Source organism: Neopelma chrysocephalum, unplaced genomic scaffold (genome assembly GCF_003984885.1).
Source record: "Neopelma chrysocephalum unplaced genomic scaffold, ASM398488v2 Primary Assembly neopelma1_103b, whole genome shotgun sequence".
NCBI classification, from domain to species: Eukaryota; Metazoa; Chordata; class Aves; order Passeriformes; family Pipridae; genus Neopelma; species Neopelma chrysocephalum.
The window spans coordinates 319,927-331,523 of NW_020897767.1; the positions used below are offsets into that span (position 1 = coordinate 319,927).

Here is an 11,597-nt window from a genome sequence, read left to right on the forward strand (position 1 = left end):
AAGTCAGTGGGGACTGTTGATTCCTGGTGAAGTCAGTGGGGACTGTTCCTGCCTGTGGAAGGGAGCAGCTCTGCAGTGCAGACGGGCCGGGGCTCTGCTGCCAGCTCGGGTGTTCCCCCGCCAGGCCAGAGCTGACCTTGTGATTCATCTGAGCTGAACAGTCACCATCAGGTGCTGCAGCACGGTCTGCCAGGTAGGGTAGGTGCCTCTTTGGCAGGGTTCCTTTGATGTGCTCTGCCTTTTCATGCTGTGGGTGCCTTGCCTTGCTGGCTGTCTTGGCCTGTCCCTCCCTGCCTGTGCCGGGCAGTGTGCTGGGGGCCAGAGCCTCTTGGACACAAGGCTCTGCCCAGCTCTGCATCCCTTGTGCCTGCAGGTTGGTGTGCCATCAGCTCCGAAACGCTTGACAGGCCCCCCAGGTCAAGGCCCCTTGTCTCAAGTGCTGGAGTTCTGTTTGAGTACAAGGATGGTGTAAGTCCCTCATCGATTGGGATCATCATTGTCCTTCAGCTCCACAGTTTCTTCACGCTCAAGACCTGTTTTAGTTTTACGTGCAGTTGGCTCAGCCTTGTTCTGCAAGGCTGTGTGAGGTGGTGTGGATGCAATGTGTGTAAGTAACTGACTCCTGAAAGGAAATACTGCAGAGGTCGTAAAGTCACAATTGACATGTGAGTAAATGGGAAGTGATGATCTTACATAATTTCTCATGATGTAAGGAAGGGGGAATACCGTGTGTGGTCAATAATCGGCAGCTGTAAAATTGAAACTTATAGTTTTTGCCTGTTTAAGCCATAGACTGATTGTAGTGGGACATTCAGGAGACTTATTCTTCTTTTAAGAAGTAATTGAATCTCTTGGTAGGCCTGTAGGGGGCCAGTAAATGCAGTAGTTCAGATGCAGGTTTGGGCTTGGGAATTTTCCTCCATCTGGGAAGCATGGGGTCAGGGGCAGAGGAGGATGGGAGGATGACCTTTGCATGCTGTGTCCTCACGCTTTTCCCAAGCGTCTGCTGGAGCCAGGTTACTGCTGAGTGAGGTGTGTGTAGTGGTGTTTGTTGCTCCTGTTGGTGTGCAGAGGCAGCTCAGCAGTTGCTCACCCCCAGAAGTCCTGTTGTCAGTGCATCTCCCTTCCTGGCAGGCTCAGAGGAAGTCACTGTTCCCTGCTCATGGTGCTTCTGTGAAGATGCATTGGGAAGTGCCTGGAGCTTGCTGTGGAGTAACTCCACTCTGCTTTAGGAAAAGGAAGGCTCCAGCTTGGTTAAGAAAAGCTTATTAAAACAGAAGACCTCCAGTTCAGTGACTGTCCTAGGCAGACTTTGGAGTTGTTTGCCTTGTCTGAAATGACCAGAGATGGAGGTAGGAGATAGTGAGGGGGAACACCAAGGGCTGTTATCTGGGCCTTTCTACAGAAGAGGTGATGCTACAACCCTTAACCATCTGTCCTGAGCCCCTGGAACATTCCTTCCCAGCACGCTGAAGCCACAGGTGACCCTCAGTTGAGTGGAAACTGGTGGGAGGGCTCGTTCCTGGTCTCACAGAGAGCAGTTGTAGCCACTTGTGCTCACTGGAGGTCGGGCCTTTCTTGTTCTGACTGCAAGCCTTACCTCTGCTAATGAGCTGCAGAAGAGAGGCCAACAAACACCTCTTCTAATTGCAGGTCTGCAGTTTGCCTGGCAGGGATCCGGTGACAGCAGGAGCTGGCAGCCCTGCCAGCCGCCTTTGGCTGGGCGGATAGCTCGGGGGCTAGAAGTGGCTTCCCTTTGAAGTCCTGGAAGCTGCTGATCCCTGCTTTCAGGAGTCGGTGTGCCTCAGCAGGCCCCTCCAACCCTCCCCTCGCATGGCCTGGGGTTCCTGGCGCAGTGGGTTGAGGCGATTGGGGCTGTGGTTGCGCAAACCTTTTTGCTGGTTACTAATGCCAGGGGAGTAAGTAGTCCTGCTTCTCCCTCTCTGGGTGCTGTTCTTTCCCCTGTTCAGGCATCCCCGGCCATGTGGTGCACTGGATAAGGTGTTAATTTGGTTAAAACTTAGTCTGTCTTTGCCAGATTAGTTCTAACCCAGGTTAATTCCCAGTTTGTTTTCCTGTGCTGGTGCTAAGGAGGGATCTGCAAGGGTACGAGTGGCTGGGCAGACACAGAGGATGCTGTGCTGCCTCGGTGTGTTTGTGAGAACTGGTGCCTTGAGTTCACTGTAGGAGTATTGAGTTTGGGTTTTTAGGGTCCCTTGGCCTGGTTTGTCTGTGCCAGAGTGGACCTGCTGTGCTCTGCTCCCCAGGAGAGCTCCTGCAGGTTTCCTTGCTGCCAGCTTGCTCTTGGCCTCGACCGTGGCCTCAGTGTGTGCTCGGACACAGGTTTTTGGAAGTCCCACACACCTGCCTGCCCTCCCTTCTCTGCAGGACAATGGCCAGCCTGTCCCCCGAGCTGGTGGCCAGCAGTGGCCAGCCTGTCCCCCGAGCTGGTGGCCAGCAGTGACCAGCCTGTCTCCCAAGCTGCTGCACGGTGCCAGAGCTGCCCCACATTGCTCATCCCTCAGGGATGGTGGTGTCCTGCGTTGTCAGGTGGTGTGGAATGGGAGGCAGAAGAGATGAGAGCGAAATCTCCCTAGGAACAAATGTAAAATTAAACAAAATGCGTGTTTGTATTAGTCAGCCTAAACCAGACTGTGCTATTTAGGGCTCTCCACTGCAATAAACTTGTCTCTTGTGTTTGTGTGGGTGGACTGCAACAATTAAGTCATTTTAAGTCTGAATCTTAGAAGAGAAAACAAAATCAAAAGATAATGGCTTGGTTTAAGAGAATGTTAATTGTACCATGTTACGTTAAAATACTCTTATGTTAGAGAAAAGATAGGTGGTGCCTTGCAGGTTGGTTGTTGGTAAAAGTCATGTCCGTGCTGCACATTGAAACTCTTCTTGACTTCATAAGGAGTGATATTTTTTGGTTTTTTTAATCCATTAAATCCTTTCCTGCTGCAGCTGCAGTTGCAATTGTGGGGTAGCAGCCTGCTAAAACATCACCTTTGATGGCAGGGGCTGGGCAGATCCCAGGCTGGAGGAGGATTTGGCAATGGAGTTCATGTGGCAGTCAATCTTGAAGTATTATACTGTGTGCTACTCCTTATTTTCCGTTGTCAGAATGCAAACTTGTGTAGCTTGTAGTGCACTAGTCTGAGTATTAAATTAGCTAATTCATATCTCCTAGGAGTGGAATTACAACCAGTTGTGCGTTTTAAAAAAAAGGCTATTTTCAATTTGGTTTTTAAATACTGACTCAAATGATAAGAAAAAGTATTTTAGATGTACTCTTAACTCATGAAAAAGTGCTGACGCTTGTGAATTTAAAAAAAACATGACAAAACAGAGGAGGGATGTGTGTACTCTTGGCAATTTTGATTACAATAGAAAAATAAAGCAAATATTTTGAAAACTCAGGAAATTATTTTCCACACATTTATTCTTACGTATTGAGCATTGATCTAAGTAATTTTTATTCTACTTGACCTTTATTTTTGGATTGAGTTGCAAAACGTGTGTGCATCCCGAGTCTAAATGAAACAATGATGAAAAATGCCACGCAAGCATCTTTTCACTCCACCCCTTTTCCCTCTCGAGGTGACTACGTGTAAATGTGGTCTGGGACCATCTCAGCTTCTCTTGGTTTGGGAGCTGTCCTCCCTGCAGGGGTAGCACAGGGTCTGTCTTTGATGTCGTGTTCCTCTCCCAGGCAGAGCCTTGTTGCTCAGCTGGGCAGCCCTTTGTGCCCAGCCCAGCTCTCAGACGCCCGTCTGGGCGAGCAGAGGTACGTCTTTGTGGTTAGGATGAAGGTTAAATCATTGGAGCGTTGGCTCTCCTCCAGCTTCTTTGCATAATTTGAACCCGTCTGTGTCCAGAAAGAAACATTCAAGTTATTTCAAGTCTCTGGGAGGGCAGACAAGGCTCCTGTAGCCCTGCAGCCCGTGCAGTGCGTGGGCCGTGTCCCTCCCCGGTCCCCGCGTCGTGCCGGGTGCCTGCCTTGGCCTTTCCTCCGTGGCCCTTCTCAGGGATCCTGCCTTCCCTTTTGCTGTCAGACCTGCGCACTTCTTAAATTCTTGAACGACTCTTTGGCTTGGCTTTTGCTCTCCCTTAACCTCACGTTAGTTCGTTGTCAACTAGGCCTTTACAAATGTGCCAAAAATGCCACGTAGACACTTCGGTGTGTTTGTGGACCTGGCGTGTTTGCATCAGCCTCCAGTAGAGAATAATCTGAGTGACATGTCCCAGCTTGCCTGAACAATAGGGTGTTTTTTCTATCTTGGTTGTACGCGTTTTACACATTTGTAAGACTAATGTCATACCTCTGAAGCAAACCTGGGCATGGTCTGCAAAACCTGTTCTAAAATCTGAACCTATTTAGACCCTTCCCTCCCTACACCTTCCTTGCGACACATGTCATATTTTGAAGAATGAGTGAATCAATATGACTGTTCCTAAATGATGGAAATAAAAACCTGAGCACCATCAAAAGGCTGTTTGAAAGAAATACGGTATTTCCATGCCTAGTGCAAAAGTGACGTATTTTAATGACTGGAAAAGACTTTAACTTCATCTTTTTGTTTGGAATTTGTTCCTGGATATTGTTTAGACATTCAAAGAAAACATGTATTGGACTCTCATGTGAAAGAGCATCCAGGATTTTGAGGGAACTTTTCCTAGTTTCTCCATTAGGAAGGCCAAAATGCCATGCAGTGAGGAGCCAGAACACCAGACTGGCTGTTGAAGCTTGGTTTTCTTAGGCAGTTCCTGGAGTCTCTGGTGAGGAATTGCTGTTCCTGAGGCTGCAGTGCAGTTTTACACCTTCTGTGACAAAGGGTCTGCAAGGAGTAAAACCTACTTTATTTCCAGTCTGGGGATTTGTAAAACTTTGACGTGCAGCCCAATTATAGTCATGTTGGTTTAGTTCCCAAAGTGGATGCTCTTTATTCTAAGAGAGGCCCTCCTTCATGCAACCAGGAGTATTGAGGGCCCTGAAGTGTTAACATTTGAATGGTTTTGGCTTAGCTTTAAAATAAATATCTACTGGATATGGGGCTCTGGGGAGTGGACTAAAGCAAATGGAGTAGGTGAATTAACTGGAAGTTGTTCCGCAAGGCTGGGTTCACAGAGCCACAGCACAGCAACACAGCGGCAGGTGGACGCAGAAGAAAGGGATCCTGAGAGCTTGCTTGTGTTTTGAGGCTGTTCTCAAGTGAAGTAGGTGCAGTTCAGAGGCTGCTGTTCCTCTGCACAGAGTCCCCTGGTCACTGTTCCTGCTCTGTGTCCGTCCTTGTGTGGCCGGAGCGAGTTTCCTATAAGTGCCTGTGCTGTCTCCTCAAGGGAACAGCTTTGCTCAAGCTTTGGAAGGACTGCCATGTTTGTCTCCTGGTACCTGATGGTTCTTTTCAGACCTGGGTGAAAATATCAACAGATCCCCTCCTTGAAGAGGGAGATTCATGGCTTTTCCTGGCTGTGATGGAAATCTGGAAAGAGAAGCAAGCGCTCTTCTTCAGGGGTGTGTGTGCCACAGGGAAACCAAGCTAAACAAACTGACCAGCCCTCGTTGTTCTGGGGAGGGAAGGAGCACCACTCAGAGCTTTTGGCTGCCTTCTGGTGGGAATTCAGGTGCCTGTGAACCGAAAGTGGCCCTGGCACTGGGGCCACATGGTTTAGGGGGTGAAGAACCACTGTGCTGGGAGTGAAGGTGGTCTCTGCTGTCGGGTCTCCTAAAGGAGCCTTCTGGAGAACCACGATGGAGTTTGGCTCTCGTTACAGATACAAGTGACTGGGGGGGTTGGGGAAAGAGGGACACTCGGGGAGGCTTCGTGGGACTCAGGTGTCACTGTGAGAGGAGGCAGTGGCACAGGGCCAGGCATGTGGCAGAGTGTCCCTACCAGAGTAAGTTATTGCTTGTCAGCTGTTAATTGGTGCTGTTCCCCTCTGCATACGCTTCGTGTTCCCAGTGTGAGCAAAGCAGAGGCCAGAAAGCCCTGGGTGAGGTTTGGGGTGATTTGCTGTGCAGCCTGTGTCCTGCAGTGGTACCCTGGGTGAGGTTTGGGGTGGTTTGCTGTGCAGCCTGTGTCCTGCAGTGGTACTCTGGGTGAGGTTTGGGGTGGTTTGCTGTGCAGCCTGTGTCCTGCAGTGGTACCCTGGGTGAGGTTTGGGGTGGTTTGCTGTGCAGTCTGTGTCCTGCAGTGGTACCCTGGCGTCGTGGGAAGGTCCTTGCTGGCAAGTCAGTAGAAATGTGATGGCAAAGGATTGCGTGTTTGGCTGGGGATTGTCTTACCTGAGCAGTTCCCAGTGGCACGTGTGACGTCTCTGGGGGTGGGGACTGTGGTTTTTAGCAGCTCTCCCTTGGTGGGAGGTGTGAGGGCAGTGCTGCAGGGCACAGGGGGCTGGAGACCTCGCCCTCCCTCCTTAGGCTGCACTGGCAGGGACCCTCTGCAGGGGGACTGTGGGGTCCCCCAGAGGAGCAGGGCTCGGGCAGCAGAGAGTGAGTGTGCACAGAAAAGGTTCTTTCTGGAACACTGTCCAGTGTGACCACGAAGGGAAATAAACCCCAGCCAAAGCTGCAAACAGCAGTGATGTGTAGGCTGCAAGTGAAGTCTCTGAGGGGTTGGCATGCAAGCAGTGGGAAAGGATACCAAATGTGGGGGTTTTCCTCAAAGTTCTGAAATGTTCTTCCAAAAATCTTAAGGCTTTTTTTGACAGGATTGATCTTGTTTCAGTTCCACAGGTGTGTTTGGTTGTGTGGGAATGAGAGATTCTTCTGAAATGGAGTTGATAGTGGCATATTAATTAAAAAATTAATGCTGGACAAGCCAAAAATGTCTGATTTAACACTGGCATATCACAATTGCATGAAAGGTGTCTGTAAGTGTGTTAGCTGTCAGCATGGTGCAGCTTACAGGTTTTACCCAACTTGTTCTTAGGGTCACAGCCCCTCTGCAGGCACCTCTGGTCCTAACAGCTGAAGGAAAAAGGTGCTTAATATGTTATCTTCTTTTTGGGTGATAATTATGGGTCAAGAGGCCACAGTAGCTACTGTGTGAAGAAACAATCCCAGGCCAAAGGCAATATGCTTTTCTGGCCCCCGTGAGTTACAGCTCAGCATGGAGGTGGGTTTGCTGATGCAGTGTGTGAGCGGTTCCCTGAGGCACCAAGGGAGTATTGGAGTATCTGATGATGTTAAAGGGAGATTCTGTTGATTCTCTGATCTCGAAAGGCCACTCCCTTACAAAGCAAGCAAACAAAAATGCTCGCAGAAAAAGCTGTCTTTTAAAGTAATTTAAAGTGCTTAAATAAAATAAATGGACGTAGCAGATATTTTCTACGTGAAACATGCAAAAAAAATAACATTTGCTTTTACTCTGAATCGAGTTAAAAACTGGCAAGCTAAAACTTAGGCCTGTGTGGAAGGATTTGAGGAGATAATGAGGTTTGCAGGGCTGAGCTGACCCTCCCTGGAGCCAGGCCCAGGTCCTGCAGAAAGAGGCGGCACCTTCGCGGTTGCGCGTCTGGAGTATAAAAGTTAAAATTACCCTAAATGGCTGAACTGTTTTGGGTTTAATTTAATTTGTGTTTTTGTTTGCTTGCTGTAAACCCCCCCAGTAAATGCTAAATAAAGTTTGTTAAGCGCTCGCCCCAGCTGCTTAATGAGAGGAGTTTAAAGGTGATTGAACACTCCCTCCTGGTCAGAGATTTGTAAGGAGTGTTTCAGGTCTTCCTGAAACTTCAGGTGTGGGATGGTGGGGGCGGTTTACTGGGGCTCCTGAGAGCAGCAAAGCCTGACTCCACTTGACCCAGGGTGGTCTTGTCTCCTCCCACCCAGCCAAGCTCTCCTGGCTGGCTTTGGCCAGGTCAGTTCAGCAGCCACACGTCCTGTGTCCTTGGGCCGTACTGCCAGAAGGCTCTGATCATTTTTCTTCTGTAATTAGCACAGTCAGGCCATTGTAGCCCTGTTTTCCAATTAAAAATAAACTCAGAAATATTCTATTTGTAAAAGTAAATAATAATAATAGTAATAAAAAGGTATTGCTTTCTGTAAAAACTGGAAACCTGGGTTCCTGGGTGCTGGAGTAGAGGGACGGAGAAGGAAGTGGTCTTTAAAGCCTGTATTAAGTTAGTCTTAATATGTTCATTTGTGTTGAACTGTAATTAAACCTTTCTTTAAAAAGAACAAAAAATAAGTACAAAATCATGCATGAAATGAGTTATTTAAATTGTACTCAACTTTCTAATTTAAATCACCTTGATCAACTTGTGAGCATTTAAGTACACAGCAAAACCTGAAATGAATATTCCACCCGTGGAGATGTAAAATGCTGTTTTGAAAATTTCAGAAAACTAGTTAAAATTCCAAATGTGTGGGTTGGGGGCTTTGTGGGGGGATTTTTTGGTTTGTTTGTTTTAAAGCTTGAATTTTGCTTAGCTTGTCTCTGAATCATTATGCTCACACAATTACTCAGTAGGGTTTATTTTGCATTTCTGTAGCTATTTTTTTCCTGGTATTAGTCCAGTGAAACTTCCATCCTGAGTGCAGAGTTCCTGCTCAAGTGAAGCGACTGCAGCAAAAGGCAAGTGTGGTGTGCCTGGTGTTGGGTGTTCTTCCTGGGGATTTACCCAGCCTCAGCTGGGAAGGGTTGGGGCTGTGAAGTGCTTTGGAATTATGTCACTGTCGTTTTGTGCCTTCCCAAGATTAAGGCTTTGGATTTGAGGGAGGAGACAGGAGAAAGGGGCTGAAGATGGAGTGAAGGCTTAAAGCAGCGTGGAAGGTCCAGAGAAACCTTTCCCCTCAATAAGAAAACTTCTGTAATGGCAGCACAGCATAACACAGCCCCTGCAGCTGTGTGCAGGGAGCTGGAGCCGTGGAGGAAGGATGAAATACTCCATGTAGTGCTGAAATCATTTTGTGTGGTGTTCCTTGCCAGGAGCAGCTTGTGCAGCCTGGCTGGATTTTCGGGTGGCCAGGGATTGCTTTTTCCTGGGGAGCCGTGCAGACCTGCAGAGAGCCCTGGCTGGTCCAGCCCTCCCCAGAGTTGCTAGTTTGGCAACTCTGCCCCTGGGAAGTTTACCACAGAGTTATTTTGAAGCTGTTTAATTTCTTTGCAGCCCTGCTTGTGGGAACTCGGTGCTTTTGGGTTTGTTCCGTGGCTTGCTTTGTCTGCCCTGAGCTGGTGCTGCTGGTGCCCGTGGGTTGGTGCAGTGACAGCTCAGCCTTTTGCAGGGGTGACAGCAGAGCTGCTCAAACATCTCCTGCCCCTTCCTCCCCACCTGGTGGCAGGTGAGCAGAGCCTGCGTGTTACAGTCAAACACAGACCACGGAGCAGAGCCTTTGTTTGGAATTCGTGTTCCCACCAGACCTCTCTTATGCTCCAGGCTTGTGGTGCTGAGAGGAGACTGTCCTGCCTCTGGTTGTGTGGAGGTGAGGCAGGACTCCAGGAGAACAGGCTTCTGAGTGCAGAAGGGAGAGGAAGGGTTTATTGCTGCTGGAGGAGAGCTGAGAGGTGATGTACAGCTGCAGGTCCAGAAATAGGGGTTCCTCTGAGCAGCTGCGGGCAAGAAGTCATCTCTTGTCAGAGTTCTGAGCTAAAGGTCTGTTGTTGTAGTTGTTTCTTGCAGCAGTGTGTTTGTGTCTGTGTTAACCAGTGTCCAGCAGCCCTTGTCTTCACCAAGCCCCAGGCACTGTGTTGTTGGATGTTGGGTGCCACTGCTGGAGATCATGGCTCACTGGCACCCTGGCTGTGCCCCTCAGAACCCAGCACCAACAAGGGAACAAACAAGCTGTTGATCCCAGATGGAATTTAGTTATAAAAGCTGTTTTTTTAAAAATGACCAAAAAAAGAAAGGTGACAGTTTTTGAAAATCATCTGCTGTGTAGTAGATGAGAAATTCTTCTAGTGCAGGAGACAGCTGGAGAGAAGGTGGCAGAAGGAGAGTGCCTGGACTGGAAGGTACATGTGAAGGTGAAGGAAAGGGGGGATTCCAGAAAATGGAGTGAAAATAATTGCTTTGAGGGACTTGGAAATGATCATGGTGTTACGAAGGGAACATAAAAAGAGGGGGAATCAAAGTACTTTTCTTGGTTAAGTGGTTTGTGCCATGTAGGTAGCTACATTTCAGTTTCCTGCATGGTCATGAACTGGGTGTTGAGGGAATGCTGCAGTGCTCTTCGAACTCAGGAAAATCCTGGCATGGCAGATTTTGTTTGACTGCATAGATGGTTCTTCATGGGAAACAAACCTGACCAGCAGCCAGGTTCACGTGGTAGTGCTTCACTGGTTTAGTTTCAAACTCTGCTAGCCCAAGCCATGATCATCCTTGCTCTGGGAACCGTGAGGAGTGTCCCAAAAGGGCAAGCAGGACGAGCAGGAAGTCCACGCAGTGGGATGGTTCAGCCTGGAGCTCCGGTCCAAAGGAATGCAGTCCTGTCCATGTCTGTGGTGACTGTTCCCAGGCACGGGGCAGTGACTGCTGCACACACCAGTGGGGGTGACTTTTGTTTTTGCTGGCTCAAACTGTCAAGTGAGTTCATATTATTCAGTCAATTCTGGGAGTTTTGGAGATGATTTAGTAATTCCTGTTTTTTCGGCCAACTGACAGAAAAGTGAGGTTTTCAAAGCATTGATAAAGGATTCATTTATTCAGCTCTGATCTGCTTGTTTGCTGGCAGTGCCCAGCTTCCTTTGGAGTGCCAGGCTGCTGAGGGGCAGGCTGGGGACCTGCAGGGACAGGAGCTGGGGGGACCAAGCCTCACTGCTGCCATTGCTGTGAGTTAATCCTGCTTTTCAGAGAGGAAATGGCTAATTCGTGAGTAGATGCCTTGGGAACAGGCAACAGCTGGGTGCAAAGCAAAAATCTGCTAAAACATGAGTAATTTCTGAGTGGTGCGCAGAGGGTTTTTGTGTGTATTCAGCAGCAAATTACCATTTGAGCTCATGCTGCTGTTGGTTCCCTGGCGCTGGCAGGCGCTGGGTGTTTGAACTGGTGGTCATTGCTATGAGACTGTCAAAGCACTGCTACAATGTGGGGGTTGGCTCCCTCTCCTTCCACTCCAACACGGGCCTGTTCCGTTCAACGGGAACTATTTTAATTGGGTTCCACTCTGTGTTATGTTAAAATCTGCTGCTGGATGCAGAAACCCATGAGATGTGTTTTGTTTGTTCCTGAAAACATGCGCTTTATTCTGCTTTGACCATTCCAATTGGTTTTACGTGATTGTCAGCTGAAAATAACGCTGCGATTGGCAGTGGCACGGTGGCTTCCTGCAGCCGGGACTGGCACTGGGGTAGCTCGGCCAGGGGGGCTGTGGGATGGAGATTCCTGCTCAGAGAGCAGGCATTGCTTAGCAGGCGGCAGCGTGTCCCTGGGGAAGGACTGGCCCAGCACCGGGCAGGCCTGGGCAGCTCCGGGTCCCGGCCGTGGGTGCTCCGGGACAGCGGAGCCGGGAACCTCTGGGCCACCATCACCCAGCTCCAGCTGTGCTCCCAGTGGGAGCTGTGCAGGGCTGCAGGCCAGCTGGGGGTGAGGATGGTGGCCAGCTGTGGGTGAGGATGGTGCCCAGCTCCAGCTGTGGGTGAGGATGGTGCCCAGCT

General features: G+C 49.3%; 1 protein-coding gene across 3 annotated transcripts in view; it reads left to right on the plus strand.

Annotated features, from left to right (window-relative positions):
* The window catches only part of ACVR1 (activin A receptor type 1), a 65,940-nt gene that overhangs the window by 22,920 nt on the left and 31,423 nt on the right, over nucleotides 1–11,597 (plus strand). The window contains exon 1 of one of the 3 annotated variants that reach the window (XM_027695836.1): nucleotides 1,893–1,919. The exons of 1 other annotated variant lie outside the window; for it this stretch is intronic. In XM_027695836.1, coding sequence (XP_027551637.1) covers nucleotides 1,909–1,919 — 11 coding nt within the window. In that variant the 5' untranslated portion in view covers nucleotides 1,893–1,908. Of the gene's footprint in view, nucleotides 1–1,892; nucleotides 1,920–8,512; nucleotides 8,580–11,597 lie in introns of those variants that run through there. One more of the 3 variants, XM_027695837.1, reaches the window with a different exon arrangement.